The sequence below is a fragment of the Otolemur garnettii genome, unplaced genomic scaffold, assembly GCF_000181295.1.
Source record: "Otolemur garnettii isolate 467f Iridium unplaced genomic scaffold, OtoGar3 scaffold00074, whole genome shotgun sequence".
Taxonomy (NCBI): Eukaryota; Metazoa; Chordata; class Mammalia; order Primates; family Galagidae; genus Otolemur; species Otolemur garnettii.
In genome coordinates this window covers 95,172-106,677 of record NW_003852469.1, presented here as the reverse complement: position 1 = coordinate 106,677, position 11,506 = coordinate 95,172, and the positions used below count along the sequence as shown (strand labels likewise).

General features: G+C 40.9%; 1 protein-coding gene across 2 annotated transcripts in view; it reads right to left on the bottom strand.

Annotated features, from left to right (window-relative positions):
• The window catches only part of HOOK3 (hook microtubule tethering protein 3), an 83,452-nt gene that overhangs the window by 37,869 nt on the left and 34,077 nt on the right, over positions 1-11,506 (bottom strand). For both annotated transcript variants that reach the window (XM_023515557.1, XM_003793910.3), the window contains exons 6-7: positions 8,722-8,789; positions 492-554 (exon numbers count right to left, since the gene is read on the bottom strand). In XM_023515557.1, coding sequence (XP_023371325.1) covers positions 492-554; positions 8,722-8,789 — 131 coding nt within the window. The remainder of the gene's footprint in view (positions 1-491; positions 555-8,721; positions 8,790-11,506) is intronic.

Sequence of the window (11,506 nt, the reverse complement as noted above, 5' to 3'; positions counted from 1 at the left end):
AAAAAAAAAAAGACCCTGTCTCAATCAACTGGTCAATCAATCAATAAAATTACATTGGCATAGTGGAAAAGCTTCTCAGGAGACTGAGGTAAGAGGATTCCTTGAGCACAGGAATTTGAGATTACAGTGAGCTATGATTGTACCATGGTACTCCAGCCTGGGTGACAGAACAAGACTCTGCCTCTAAGGGGAAAAAATAAAAATCACGACTAGACAACAGGAATTACTGCAAATCAAAGAAACTGGTCTACATTAAATCGACCTACTTACGACAGTACTTTAATTATAAATCCATTTAATAACAAATTATAAAGTTAACTATAAACATGCAATATCCATTAATAAAACAGGTTAAGTTCTTAAATTTTAGATAAAAGACAAAATTATTCCAGTGCATTCCATAAGCAATTTCAACTGAAATATTCTTCTCATTAATATCTGGAATTTATCCTTTTCAATCTTTGCATGAATAAAAATACAAAATTACGTACCTGGCGATCAAGGTCAACATAGGCATCATTTCCAGCAGAAACAGGAGATTCTTTACTCATTAGCTGAAAATAAGATTTAAATGATTATAATTAGGAGGCAAAAAAGGCATTCTATATACAACAAAATCAACAGCCAACTACTAGGGAAATATAAAAATGGAAATGACAACAGAAACGTAAAAAGAATATTACCCTACACGTTAAAGCCTTTGAATTTAGATCTTTTTTTTTCCACTTCAGGATAAAATTAAAGGTCTAAAATCTCACGTGTTCTCACTCACATGTGGGAACTAAATATTAAAAACAATTCATCTCGGGTCAGAGCCTGTAGCTCAAGCGGCTAAGGCACCAGCCACATACACCAGGGCTGGCGGGTTCGAACCTAGCCTGGACTCGCCAAACAATGACAACTACAACCAAAAAAAAAGGTCGGGCGTTGTGGCGGGCACCTGTAATCCCAGCTACTTGGGAGGCTGAGGCAAGAGAATCGCTTAAGCACAGGAGTTGGAGGTTGCTGTGAGCCCTGTGACACCATGGCACTCTACCCAGGGAAACAGCTTAAGGCTCTGTCTCAAAAAAAAAAAAAGGCCAATTAAGCACATGGAAAGATGCCCCACACCATTAATCACTAGGGAAACACAAACCCAAACCACAGTGAGATAGATCCCAAACCACACTGGATAACTATTTAAAAGGATGGATAACAGCGAGGCTAGGGAGAACATGGAGAAGTTAGAAGCCTTCTGCACAGCTGGGGGAATGTGAAACGGTGCAGGTGCTGTGGGTGACAGGGTGGCCGTTCCTCAGAAAGTTAGAGATATGTGGTGTATGGGCACCATGAAGCCCTATGTCACAAATGGTGCTGGGAGAACTGCTTAGCCACCTGTAGAAGACTGAAATTGGACCCACACCTCCTACTACTAACAAAAATTGATTCTTACTGGATTAAAAGATTTAAATTTAAGACATAAAACTATAGATAACCAGGAGATAGTGCAGGAAAAATGCTCAAAGGTATTGGCTCGAGGAAATGTTTTACGAGGAAGACCCACTCCGGCAATTGCAGCAACACCAAAAATAAATTACTGGGATTTGATCAAGCCAAAAGCTTCTGCACAGCTAGGGGCACTACGACACACAGGCTTTGGAGTGGAAGAAGATGTTTACATCTTGTGGATCTGACAAAGGTCTGATACTAGAATCTACAGAGAACTCAAATTACTCAATAAAAAAGGAGAAAAAAACCCATTTCTTTGCGGGAAAGAGACTTGAAGAGAAACTTCTCTGAAGATAATAGATGAATGGCCAATAAGCACGTGAAAAAATGCCCATTTTTAACCATCAGAGAAATGCAAATCAAAACCACTTTGAGATACCATCTAACTCCAGTAAGATTAGACCACATCACAAAGTCCCAAAAGTGCAGACGCTGGCATGGATGTGGAGAGAGGGAAACTTCCATACTGCTGGTGGGATTGCAAACTAATACAGCCTTTTGGGTAAGAAGTATGGAGAATCTTCAAAGAACTAAAAGTTAACATTCCATTTGATCCTGCAATTCCATTACTAGGGTATCTACCCAGAAGAACAAAAATCATTTTACCACAAAGACATCTGCACCAGAATGTTTCCTGCAGCCCAATTCATAACTGCTAAGTTGTGGAAGCAACTGAAACATCCATCAACCCATGAATGGATTAACAAATTATGGTATATGTATACCATGGACTCCTATCCAGCCATAAGAAAAGATGGAGACTTTACATCTTTTGTGTTTACCTGGATGGGGCTAGAACACATTCTTCTTAGGACAGTATCTCAAGAATCAAAAAAAAACAAAGTATCCAAAAATTTGATGATTTCCTTCTTAATCTCATCTTTGAACCAGTTACCATTCAACCTAAGGTTATTTCATTTCCATGACTTTGTTTGAGTATAAAGTTTCCTGTTACTGTTGAGTTCAACTTTTATTCCACGATGGTCAGAAAAAATACGAGGAATAATTTCTATTCATTTAAATTGTTGAGGTTAGGCTTGTGTCCCAAGATATGATCAAATTTGGAGGCTAATCCGTGGACTGATGAGAAGAATGTGCATTCAGTTTTATTGGGATGAAATATTCTATATATATCTGTTAAGTCCATTTGTTCTAAGATCAAGTTTTAGTCCACTATTTCTTTTTTTTAGTTTCTTCTTTCTGGAGGATCTATCTAGAACCACCAAAGGTATGCTAAAATCTTCAACTATTATAGTGCAGGAAGCTATAATATTGGTCAGGTCCATTGGGGTTCGTTGTATAAATCAAGGAGCATTCAGGTAGGGCAAATAAATATTAATTATTGAAATCTCTTCATGAACAGTGTTTCCCTTGACAAATATGTAGTGTCCATCCTTATCTTTCCTTATTTTTGTTGGATCCAAATCTAAGTGTATCTGCAAGTAAGATTGCAACCCCTGCTTGTGTCTGATTTCCACTTGCCTGGATTACTGTTGTCCATCCCTTCACCCTGAGTCTTGTTTTATCCTCTGAGGTAAGGTATGTCTCTTGAGGTAACAGAGATCTGGCCTGAGTTTTTGTATCCAGTCAGCAAGCCTATGCTCTTTAGAGGAGAATTTAAGCCATTCACATTAATAGAGAGAATTGATAGCTATGGTATTGTTTTGGCCATCTTGTTTTTTCAAAGGTTCAGTGCATATTTTTAACCCTTTCACCATTGTGGAAACTAGGTTTGATTCTTTAAATTTTGAGTGAGTTTACTTTGGTAGTAGACCATCATGCTGGTCATTATGAAAAATGGGTCTGAGTATTTCGTAGAGAGCTGTTCTAGTTATGGCAAATTTCTTTAACACATGGATGTCAGTAAAGTCTTTGATTCTCCATCACAAACGAAACTCAGTTTAGCTGGATCCTGGGCTGAAAGTTGTTTTGTTTTAGATGGTTGAAGGTTGATGACTATGTCCTTCTGGCTTGAAAAGTTTCAACTGAAAGATCTGCAGTCATCCTGATATTTTTCCCTTTATAGGTAAAAATTTTATTATGCCTGGCTGCTTTTAGGATTTTATCCTTCATACTAACTTTGGCAAAGTTAATTATGATGTGTCTAGGAGATGCTTTATGTGGACTGAGTTGTGCTGGAGTTCTGAAGCTATCTACTATCTGAATTTCTGTATCTCTTGCAATACTTGAGAAATTTTCCACCATTAATGTCTTGGAGTAGAACCTCTGTGCCTTTAGGACCATCCTCTTCTCCTTTAGGAATCCCTATACTTTGGATGTTTGAGCTTTTGGAGTGGTCCCACAATTCTCTCAGGGAATATTCTATTCTTGTTCTCCTTTTTTCTGCCTCCTTGAATGCTTGGAACAGTTCAAAACTTGTCTTCAATTTCTGAGATCCTTTCTTCTGCTCAACTCTATAACTGAGGGACTCTATTGTAGTTCAAGGTTCTTTGAATGCCTTTCTCAATTCCTTAAGCTCTGATATATCTGTATTCATTATGTCCATATCCTTAGTGACTTCGTCTTTGAATTCATTAATTTCTTGAGACAACTTTTGAACTACTTTTTGGATTTCTATTTCCATCTTTTCCTCTACTTTATTCATTTATTTGCCATCCACATTCCGGATTCTGTTTCTCACATTTCAGCAAGTTCTCTATAGATGGTGTTTTCTGTTGTATCTCCTTTGTCAGCCCTTCAGGGAGTTGATCTACTCTGATTTTTCATGTTGCCAGAGTTCTTCCTCTGGTTCCTCCCCGTGAGTATTTTCTGCCATTTGGCAAGTAAAACTGGTTAGGTGGAACTGGATTGGGGCCCCAGGAACTGGAGCTAAGCAGCCCTTCACCAATGAGCTGGGGGTTGTGACTGTGGCTTTTCCCCTACAGCCCTGCAAAGGTCCCTCTCAGAGCTGCAGCCAGAGACTCTGAGGACCTGCTCGGTGAGATAACACAAGCTCTGTCTTGATGTCGCCTGCCTCTACCCAAACCTAATGAACACACTATTACGCTGGAATCTCAGCTGGGGAAAGATACAAACACCTGCAGTGGCCTGTTGCCCCCCAGCAACTGCTGGAGGAGGAGAATCTCTCTCTCTACTGTTTTGTAAAACCACCACCACGCAACCTTGGTGGGTCCCTGGGTTGAAAGACCAGGGCTGACAGCTCAGGTTGAAAGATTCAATCAGACTGTCCCCCAGTGGTACAAACATCACTCACCTGAAAGGGCTCAAAGGGTCACCAAGTGGCCAAAAAGCAGAAATCTGCAGGCAGATCCAGCTGTGCAATCCTAGGGGCTGGACCAGGGTCCCCTCCGGTGGGAATGGGAGTCAGGAAAGATCCCCACCAAAGTCAGTACTGAGGCATTACTGCCTTCCCTGACCGCCACTAATTCAACCCCTGCCACTGACCCAGCAGGTGCCACCATCTTTGTCCGCATGGCTCTCTCCCTGTGCCCCCTGCTTCCACACATGCCACTGATTCTGCACTGCTGTTTGGCGACCTACACAATGCCTAGGCCTCTCAGTGAATTCCCCAAACACTCCAGGTTCTGCAGGGGACAGACCTTTAGGCAGCCAGGATGGGGGGAAGGGTGAACTGTGTGTTCAGAATTGCAGAGAAAATATTTGTTCACATTTGTGCCAGGCAGGCTGACACCTGGGCTCAGAGGTGCGACCTCCCTGGAGAAGGAGGACTGGGGTTTAGTGGCTCTCTCCCGTAGGGTACTGTGAGAGGTCCTTTGCTCCCTGCTCATGTACAGAGAGGTCCTTTGCTCCCTCTGCATGCCTCCCGCTTGGGTGAGGAGGCTTCCATCCTCTTGGCAATGGGTATCACAGTGGTTGTTGTTGTCTTCTTCCTCTTTCCTGGATGCATCGTGTCTTAGCAGAGATGATGTGCACCTGTCTATCTTTTTCCCACACTCAGCGTCAGTTAGTCCACTTCTGTCCAGAATCTCTTCTTCCAGACTGAAGCCTCTGGCAAAAGCTGCTTCTACTCGGCCAGCTTGACTCCTCTCTCCTCCTTTTTCTCCACAATCGATTTTAAAAATCAAATTGGGATTCTATTGTACGTACAATTTTATCTCTTGTTCTATTCACTTGATATTTTGAATTTTTCCTCTGTCACAGACATCATTTTTATACACAGTTTTATCAACTATGCAATATTTCATTGGATGGAACTACTATAATTTACACCCTGGCTTACCAATGGACATAACTGTTTTCTCATTTCTGTTAATACGAAATTGTTCAATAAACACTGCTGTGTCCAATAGTGGTCTGAAGTTTTCAGTAAGTCCTTGGGATAGATTTACAGAATAAAAATCACTTGATCACAGATTTTAATTTAGAAAATATTCCTGGCGGGGTGTGGTAGCTTACACCTGTAATCCTAACATTCTAGGAGGCCAAGGAGGGTGGATCGCCTGAGCTCGATGGGTTCAAGACTAGCCTAAGCAGAGAAAAACCCTGTCTCTAAAAAAAAAAAAAAAAATAGGTGGGCGTCGTGACAGGCCCGTTGTCCCAGTTACGTGGGAGGCTGAGGCAAGAGAATTGCTTGAGCCCAAGAGTTTGAGGTTGCTGTGAGCATGGCACTCTACCAAGGGCCACAAAGTGAGACTCTGTCTCAAAAAAGAAAAAAGAAAGAAAGAAAAGAAGAGAAAATTTTCCTGGTTATAGATAAAACATGTGTGATTATAGATAAATTGGAAAATACAGAAGCGTAAAGAACATTCAACTATTTGGACAAAGTTAACATTTTAACAAGTTTCTGTTTCTATTCGTCTTAATTTTAAACACAAATGAGACTGTACTGTGCTATGGACTATGCTCTGGATCTCACCTTTTAAAAACTTACTATAAGCTTTCCTTTATGTCATCGCACATTTTCAAAAATATGGTTCAATGCCTATATATTAAATATGCTGACACATTATTAGACCATAACTTATTCTACCCATTCCCCTTTTGCTCTGAAGTTACTGCTGATTTTCAGAGCCAGGAAATACTGAAGCAAACTCTCTGAAGGTGACACAGCACAGCAGACACGGGTTTGGGCTCTGGAGTGTAGACTGTTTAGATCCGAGTTCTAACTCTGTCACTGCTCCCTGTGGGAACTTGAGCAAGTGACTCAAACTCTGTAGCCTTGGTTCTCTTTTATAAAATGGGGACAACAACAATACATACTTCACAGGAGTTTAGTAAAGTTTTTTCATTTTCTTATTGTGGTAAAATATACGTAACAAAACTTGCATTTTAACCATTTTAAGTATAAATTCAGTGCATTAATTACAATTACAGCAGATTTTCAGTGATCATGTCAACTGTTCAGTAACACCACAATCCGGCATAAAGTACAGCATAAACACTTGTTATTACATAGTTCACATTTCCTTATGATAAGCTTCTAACCGTGGATTTATAGAAGCATTTACAGTAAGGCAGGACTGTACCAGTTCTCGTATTTTTCCCCCTGTTCTTGCTTAGTAACAGCATCCTCAGATTTTGGCAGGGTCCCCAAACACCTGGAATAGGGACTTCATTTCCCAGTCTCACAGGGTGCCCGTGTTGAGTAAGGTCTGGCTAATGTGAGTGACAATGCCTGCAGAATTCTTAAGAAGTAGATAACCCTTCCTCCAGTCCTTCCTGCTGGCTGGAAATGTTGATGTGACATCTAAAGGACAAGCCACAGATGAGCCACCAGTGGAAGTGGCCCACTAAGAACGGCACAGCAAAAGGACAGAGGAAAGTGGGTTCCTGACACTCACAGGGCCTCCACACCCACCCAGGACCTCTTAGGAGCAAATTAAACGTTAAGTCTTCCTTGGGTAACTTGTAATTTTGGCATTTTAACACTCATAACCAAACCTAATCTTACACGACATAAAAGGGCACAGTGTCTTTAAAAGATACAGCCATTTACATTCCTACTGTCACTGCTGACAGCCAAATGAATCAACTCTTAAAAAGCTTTGTTTCCTGAGAGGTCCTGTGTAATAAGGAATTTAGCTGGCCTTTGTCTCCAGCTTCTGGGAGGTTGTCTCTGTATCTTTGGATTTCCCTGGTGACAGGAGTGTCTTTGTTACTCATGGTGGAGATGACCCCAGATGAAGGCCGGGCATGGCAGAAAGATGAACCATGTGAGTACAAGGTTAGGGCTGTGAGCTGCTTGCTTACTGGCCTGACCTGCAGGGAGCCTGGGGGCTGGAAACTGATTTCGACATCACAACCAATCAATTATACCTCCAGCTTGAAACCCCAGTAAAGACTATAAACACTCAGGTGAGCCTCCCTGGTTGGCAGTACTCTGAGTACTGCTACATGCTGAGGGGCCGGGAGGGAGAAAATCTGACTCCATGAGATACGAACCACAGAAACTTTACAATGGGCCCCTTCTTGACCTCATCTTACGTACTGTTTGGTTTAACAAAAACTTAATTCAGAAATCCACTCAATGTGATTCGTACCCCACTCACTGTAATAAAAGTGCTATCATTTGCGACTTCTGTCTATCATTGTAGCTAATGGTAGAACTTGAGAGGGTACTGAGAACCTTGAATTTGCAGTGAGAGGGTCAGATGTGCGTGAGAACGGCCTAGGGCTGGTCTCTGAAGCGAGGAGACTGTGCCCCTAACCTGTGAGGTTTGGCCTAACTTTGGGTAGTGTCGGAAGTCACTGCAGAAAGATTTTTTTTTTAAATACAACTTTATCTTAATTGGCATTTAGCATTTTTCATGTTGGTTCTTTGTAACTTTTCTGTGTTACTTGCATATTCATATACTACACAGTGTTTTACTTCTCTTAAGAATTTTTTCCATTGTTTTTATGATTAAAAATATTTTTATATCCTGCAATTGACCAGTTATTAGTTTTGGGTATGGAGTGAAGACCCATTTTCTGCCAAATAGGAAACAGTTAAATGTAAGAAAGATTGCTTATTTACTAATAGTTTTGGGATTTAGTCTACTATTCCTGCTTCACTAAGGGCACTTTCCAAAATTAGGAATAGTTGTACCTATATCTGCAAAATGAATGCTCAAGTTTTAACTAAAAATGAGAAATTTAAATGAGTATGATTTTAAACAAATATAAATAAGATAAGCTATATCATACGAATATAAATTTTAAAATGCTCCAAAAATGAGGAGAATCTCTTTTTAAAATGTCCACTTCTATTATTTATACTCGTGTTTGCTGCTTAAATTTTTCACAAACTGCAAGCGCAAAGCTCCAACGTACCTCTTGAATGGCTGTCATGACAACGTGCTGGACAGACTCCTCCATCATCATAATGGCTTGGATGTACTCTGAAAACAAGAACAAGCTGGAATGTCACTGTTCAAGTTAACAACAGTCAAGGGACTAAAGGCTAACACGTCACCAATTCTCCTGAGCAGCTTGCTACATTCTAATTCCTCCTAGGAATCTCTCGGGCATGGTTAAAGGTAAAGGCTGAAAATCACGTTATCAATCTTTCCCTCATTCGTTTCTCCTTTCTCTATTCCTTAGAAGGGTTCAAGGCTACAGGTCACAGGAATGCAGTTTTAGCCTAAGTGTGAGCCAGTGTAAAACTATGAAATGGTAAAGCTAGGATGGAAAGACTATTACTTTTTTCTAAAATCTAAAAATCTTTCACATTATTCTTTGCTATATGGTAAAAAAAAAGAAAACTCTCAAGTCTGTGTTTTATTCTTACATGACATCAAAGCACTGAATTACATAATTCCTACCTTAATATTTTCTACTATAAAAAAGAAAAAACTCAATGAAGCTGAGAGCTGCTTAGGACAAAGAATTAAGATGAATTTAAGATAAACTGATACCATAGTTAAACAAAGATTATAAAACCCTGACTTGAAAATAATGACCCAAGGCCAGGCATGGTGGTTCACACCTACCGTGCTAGCACTCTGGAAGGCTGAGGCAGGTGGGCTGCCTGAGCTCTGGAGTTCAAGACTAGCCTAAGCAAGAGCAAGACCCCATCTCTAAAAAGTAGCTAGGCATTGTGGTGGGCACCTATAGTCATGGCTACTTGGGAGGCTAAGGCAAGAGGACCACTTGAGCCCAAGAGTTTGGGGTTGTTGTGAGCTGTGGTGGCACTCTATGGAGGGTGACAAAGTGAGACTCTGTCTCAAAACCCCTCCCCCCCAAAAAATGACTCATATGCGTAATAAGCTAAGGCAGTAACTTTATTAATCTCACTCTTACCATGCCAAAAAAGAGAAAGATCTCATTACTATTAACAGTGACAAAATTAAAAGTGATTTCTTGTCTTCTAAAAATGTCCTGGAAAAAATTTTCATTATTTCTGAATCTAACAATGTGTGGTAAAAGTGGCATTAAATATTAAAAAAAAAAAAAAATCAACAGGCCAGGCAGATTTCAACAAAAGAAGTAAATATACTTTAATAAGAAATACGTAAAAGGGTGATGGAATTAAGAAATTTTAGCCTCAGCCTGCCTCTCCCATCCCATGTATCCAAACATATGCAAAAAAACTTCTCATTCGGGCGGCGCCCGTGGCTCAGTGAGTAAGGCACCGGCCCCATATACCAAAGGTGGCATGTTCAAACCTGGTCCCAGCCAAACTGCAACAAAAAAATAGCCAGGCATTGTGGCAGGCGCCTGTAGTTCAGCCAGTCAGGAGGCTGAGGCAAGAGAATCGCCTAAGCCCAAGAGCTAGAGGTTGCTGTGAGCTGTGACGTCACAGCACTCTTGGGGGGGGGGGGACAAAGTGAGACTCTGTCTCCAAAAAAAAAAAACTTCTCACCCCTTGTAGTATATGGAAGAGTCTTACTATGAAATTTTCAAAGTATTCTTTTGACAACAGTTTCATACATATATTTGGACAAACTGAAATCCTTTGCCCAACAGATAACTTTTTAAGAAAAACATGGCATTTTAAAAATACTCTTAAATTATGACATTCTTATTGTTAGTACCAAAGCTTTTAGTTTATCAAAAACATGTTTTTAAGGAAGTATGGTCCTAAAGATACTTGTACTAAATTAAATATTTATTGACAAATATACACCACACAACTAAATCACAGGCCTTGTTCTTTGGCCAACAGTAGGAATATTACCATCATAACACATTAACTGCCACATAAGTTGTACTTAACTCATGCCAGTTTTGAGCCCAGGGCCTTGTGAAGCACATATGATTCAGACATTTCTTTACTTTGAGTACCTTGGGAGCTGTACGGGCCCCGAGGGGAAAAAATTGTTCTAGTACGGCAGTGAATGAGTTAATCACTATTTGGTCAAAAAAGAATTCCTTTAGTCTGAGCTCAATTTTGTTTTTTATTCATGATGACTACCCTATGAGATAATCGGTTCAAAGGAATCAAACACAGCACCCAAAGGCTATGGAGAAACTAGCATAGCTGGGAGGACTGCACAGCCCTCCCAATAGACTGTGGACATGGAGCAGCAGCAGCAGCAGCAGCAGCAGCAGCAGCAGCACTGACGCTGGGGAAGGAGCAGTGAGTGACGCCCCCCGACAGTGAAGAGCCCACAGTGCACTGGGGCCAGGGGTTAGTAGGTGTGAGAGGGGAAGCGTTAGTTAAGAAGCGGTGTTGCCACGTCAAGGCCCTTCCCCGCGAACACCGTAAAATGCGAAATGATCGAATGGTGATGAGAACTACAGTGATGTACAACTTTTTAAATGAAAAAAATTAATCTTTAAAATCCAATGTGCAACTCTATGCAGTTACTGGATGCGGTCTGTGAGGCCATGCTGGAGGGAACAAGGTGCGCTGAGATGTCAGCTATCCGGAATCTACAGCATCATTTAGACAAAGAGTACTGAGTTTGTGTGTGGAAGACACATGAGCTCTGTGTCTTACCAAGGCCTAGCTTCCTACCAGTGAGAAATCTTGGGCAAGGAACAATGTAGCTGTGAGTTCTAGGTTTTTAATTTATAAAAAGCATTTTTATTGTTAGCGCCTAGAAAAGTACCAGACAGGGGAGACACTAAGACACAGGGTGCCGGGGCTCAGGCCTGTGATTCCAGCACTGGG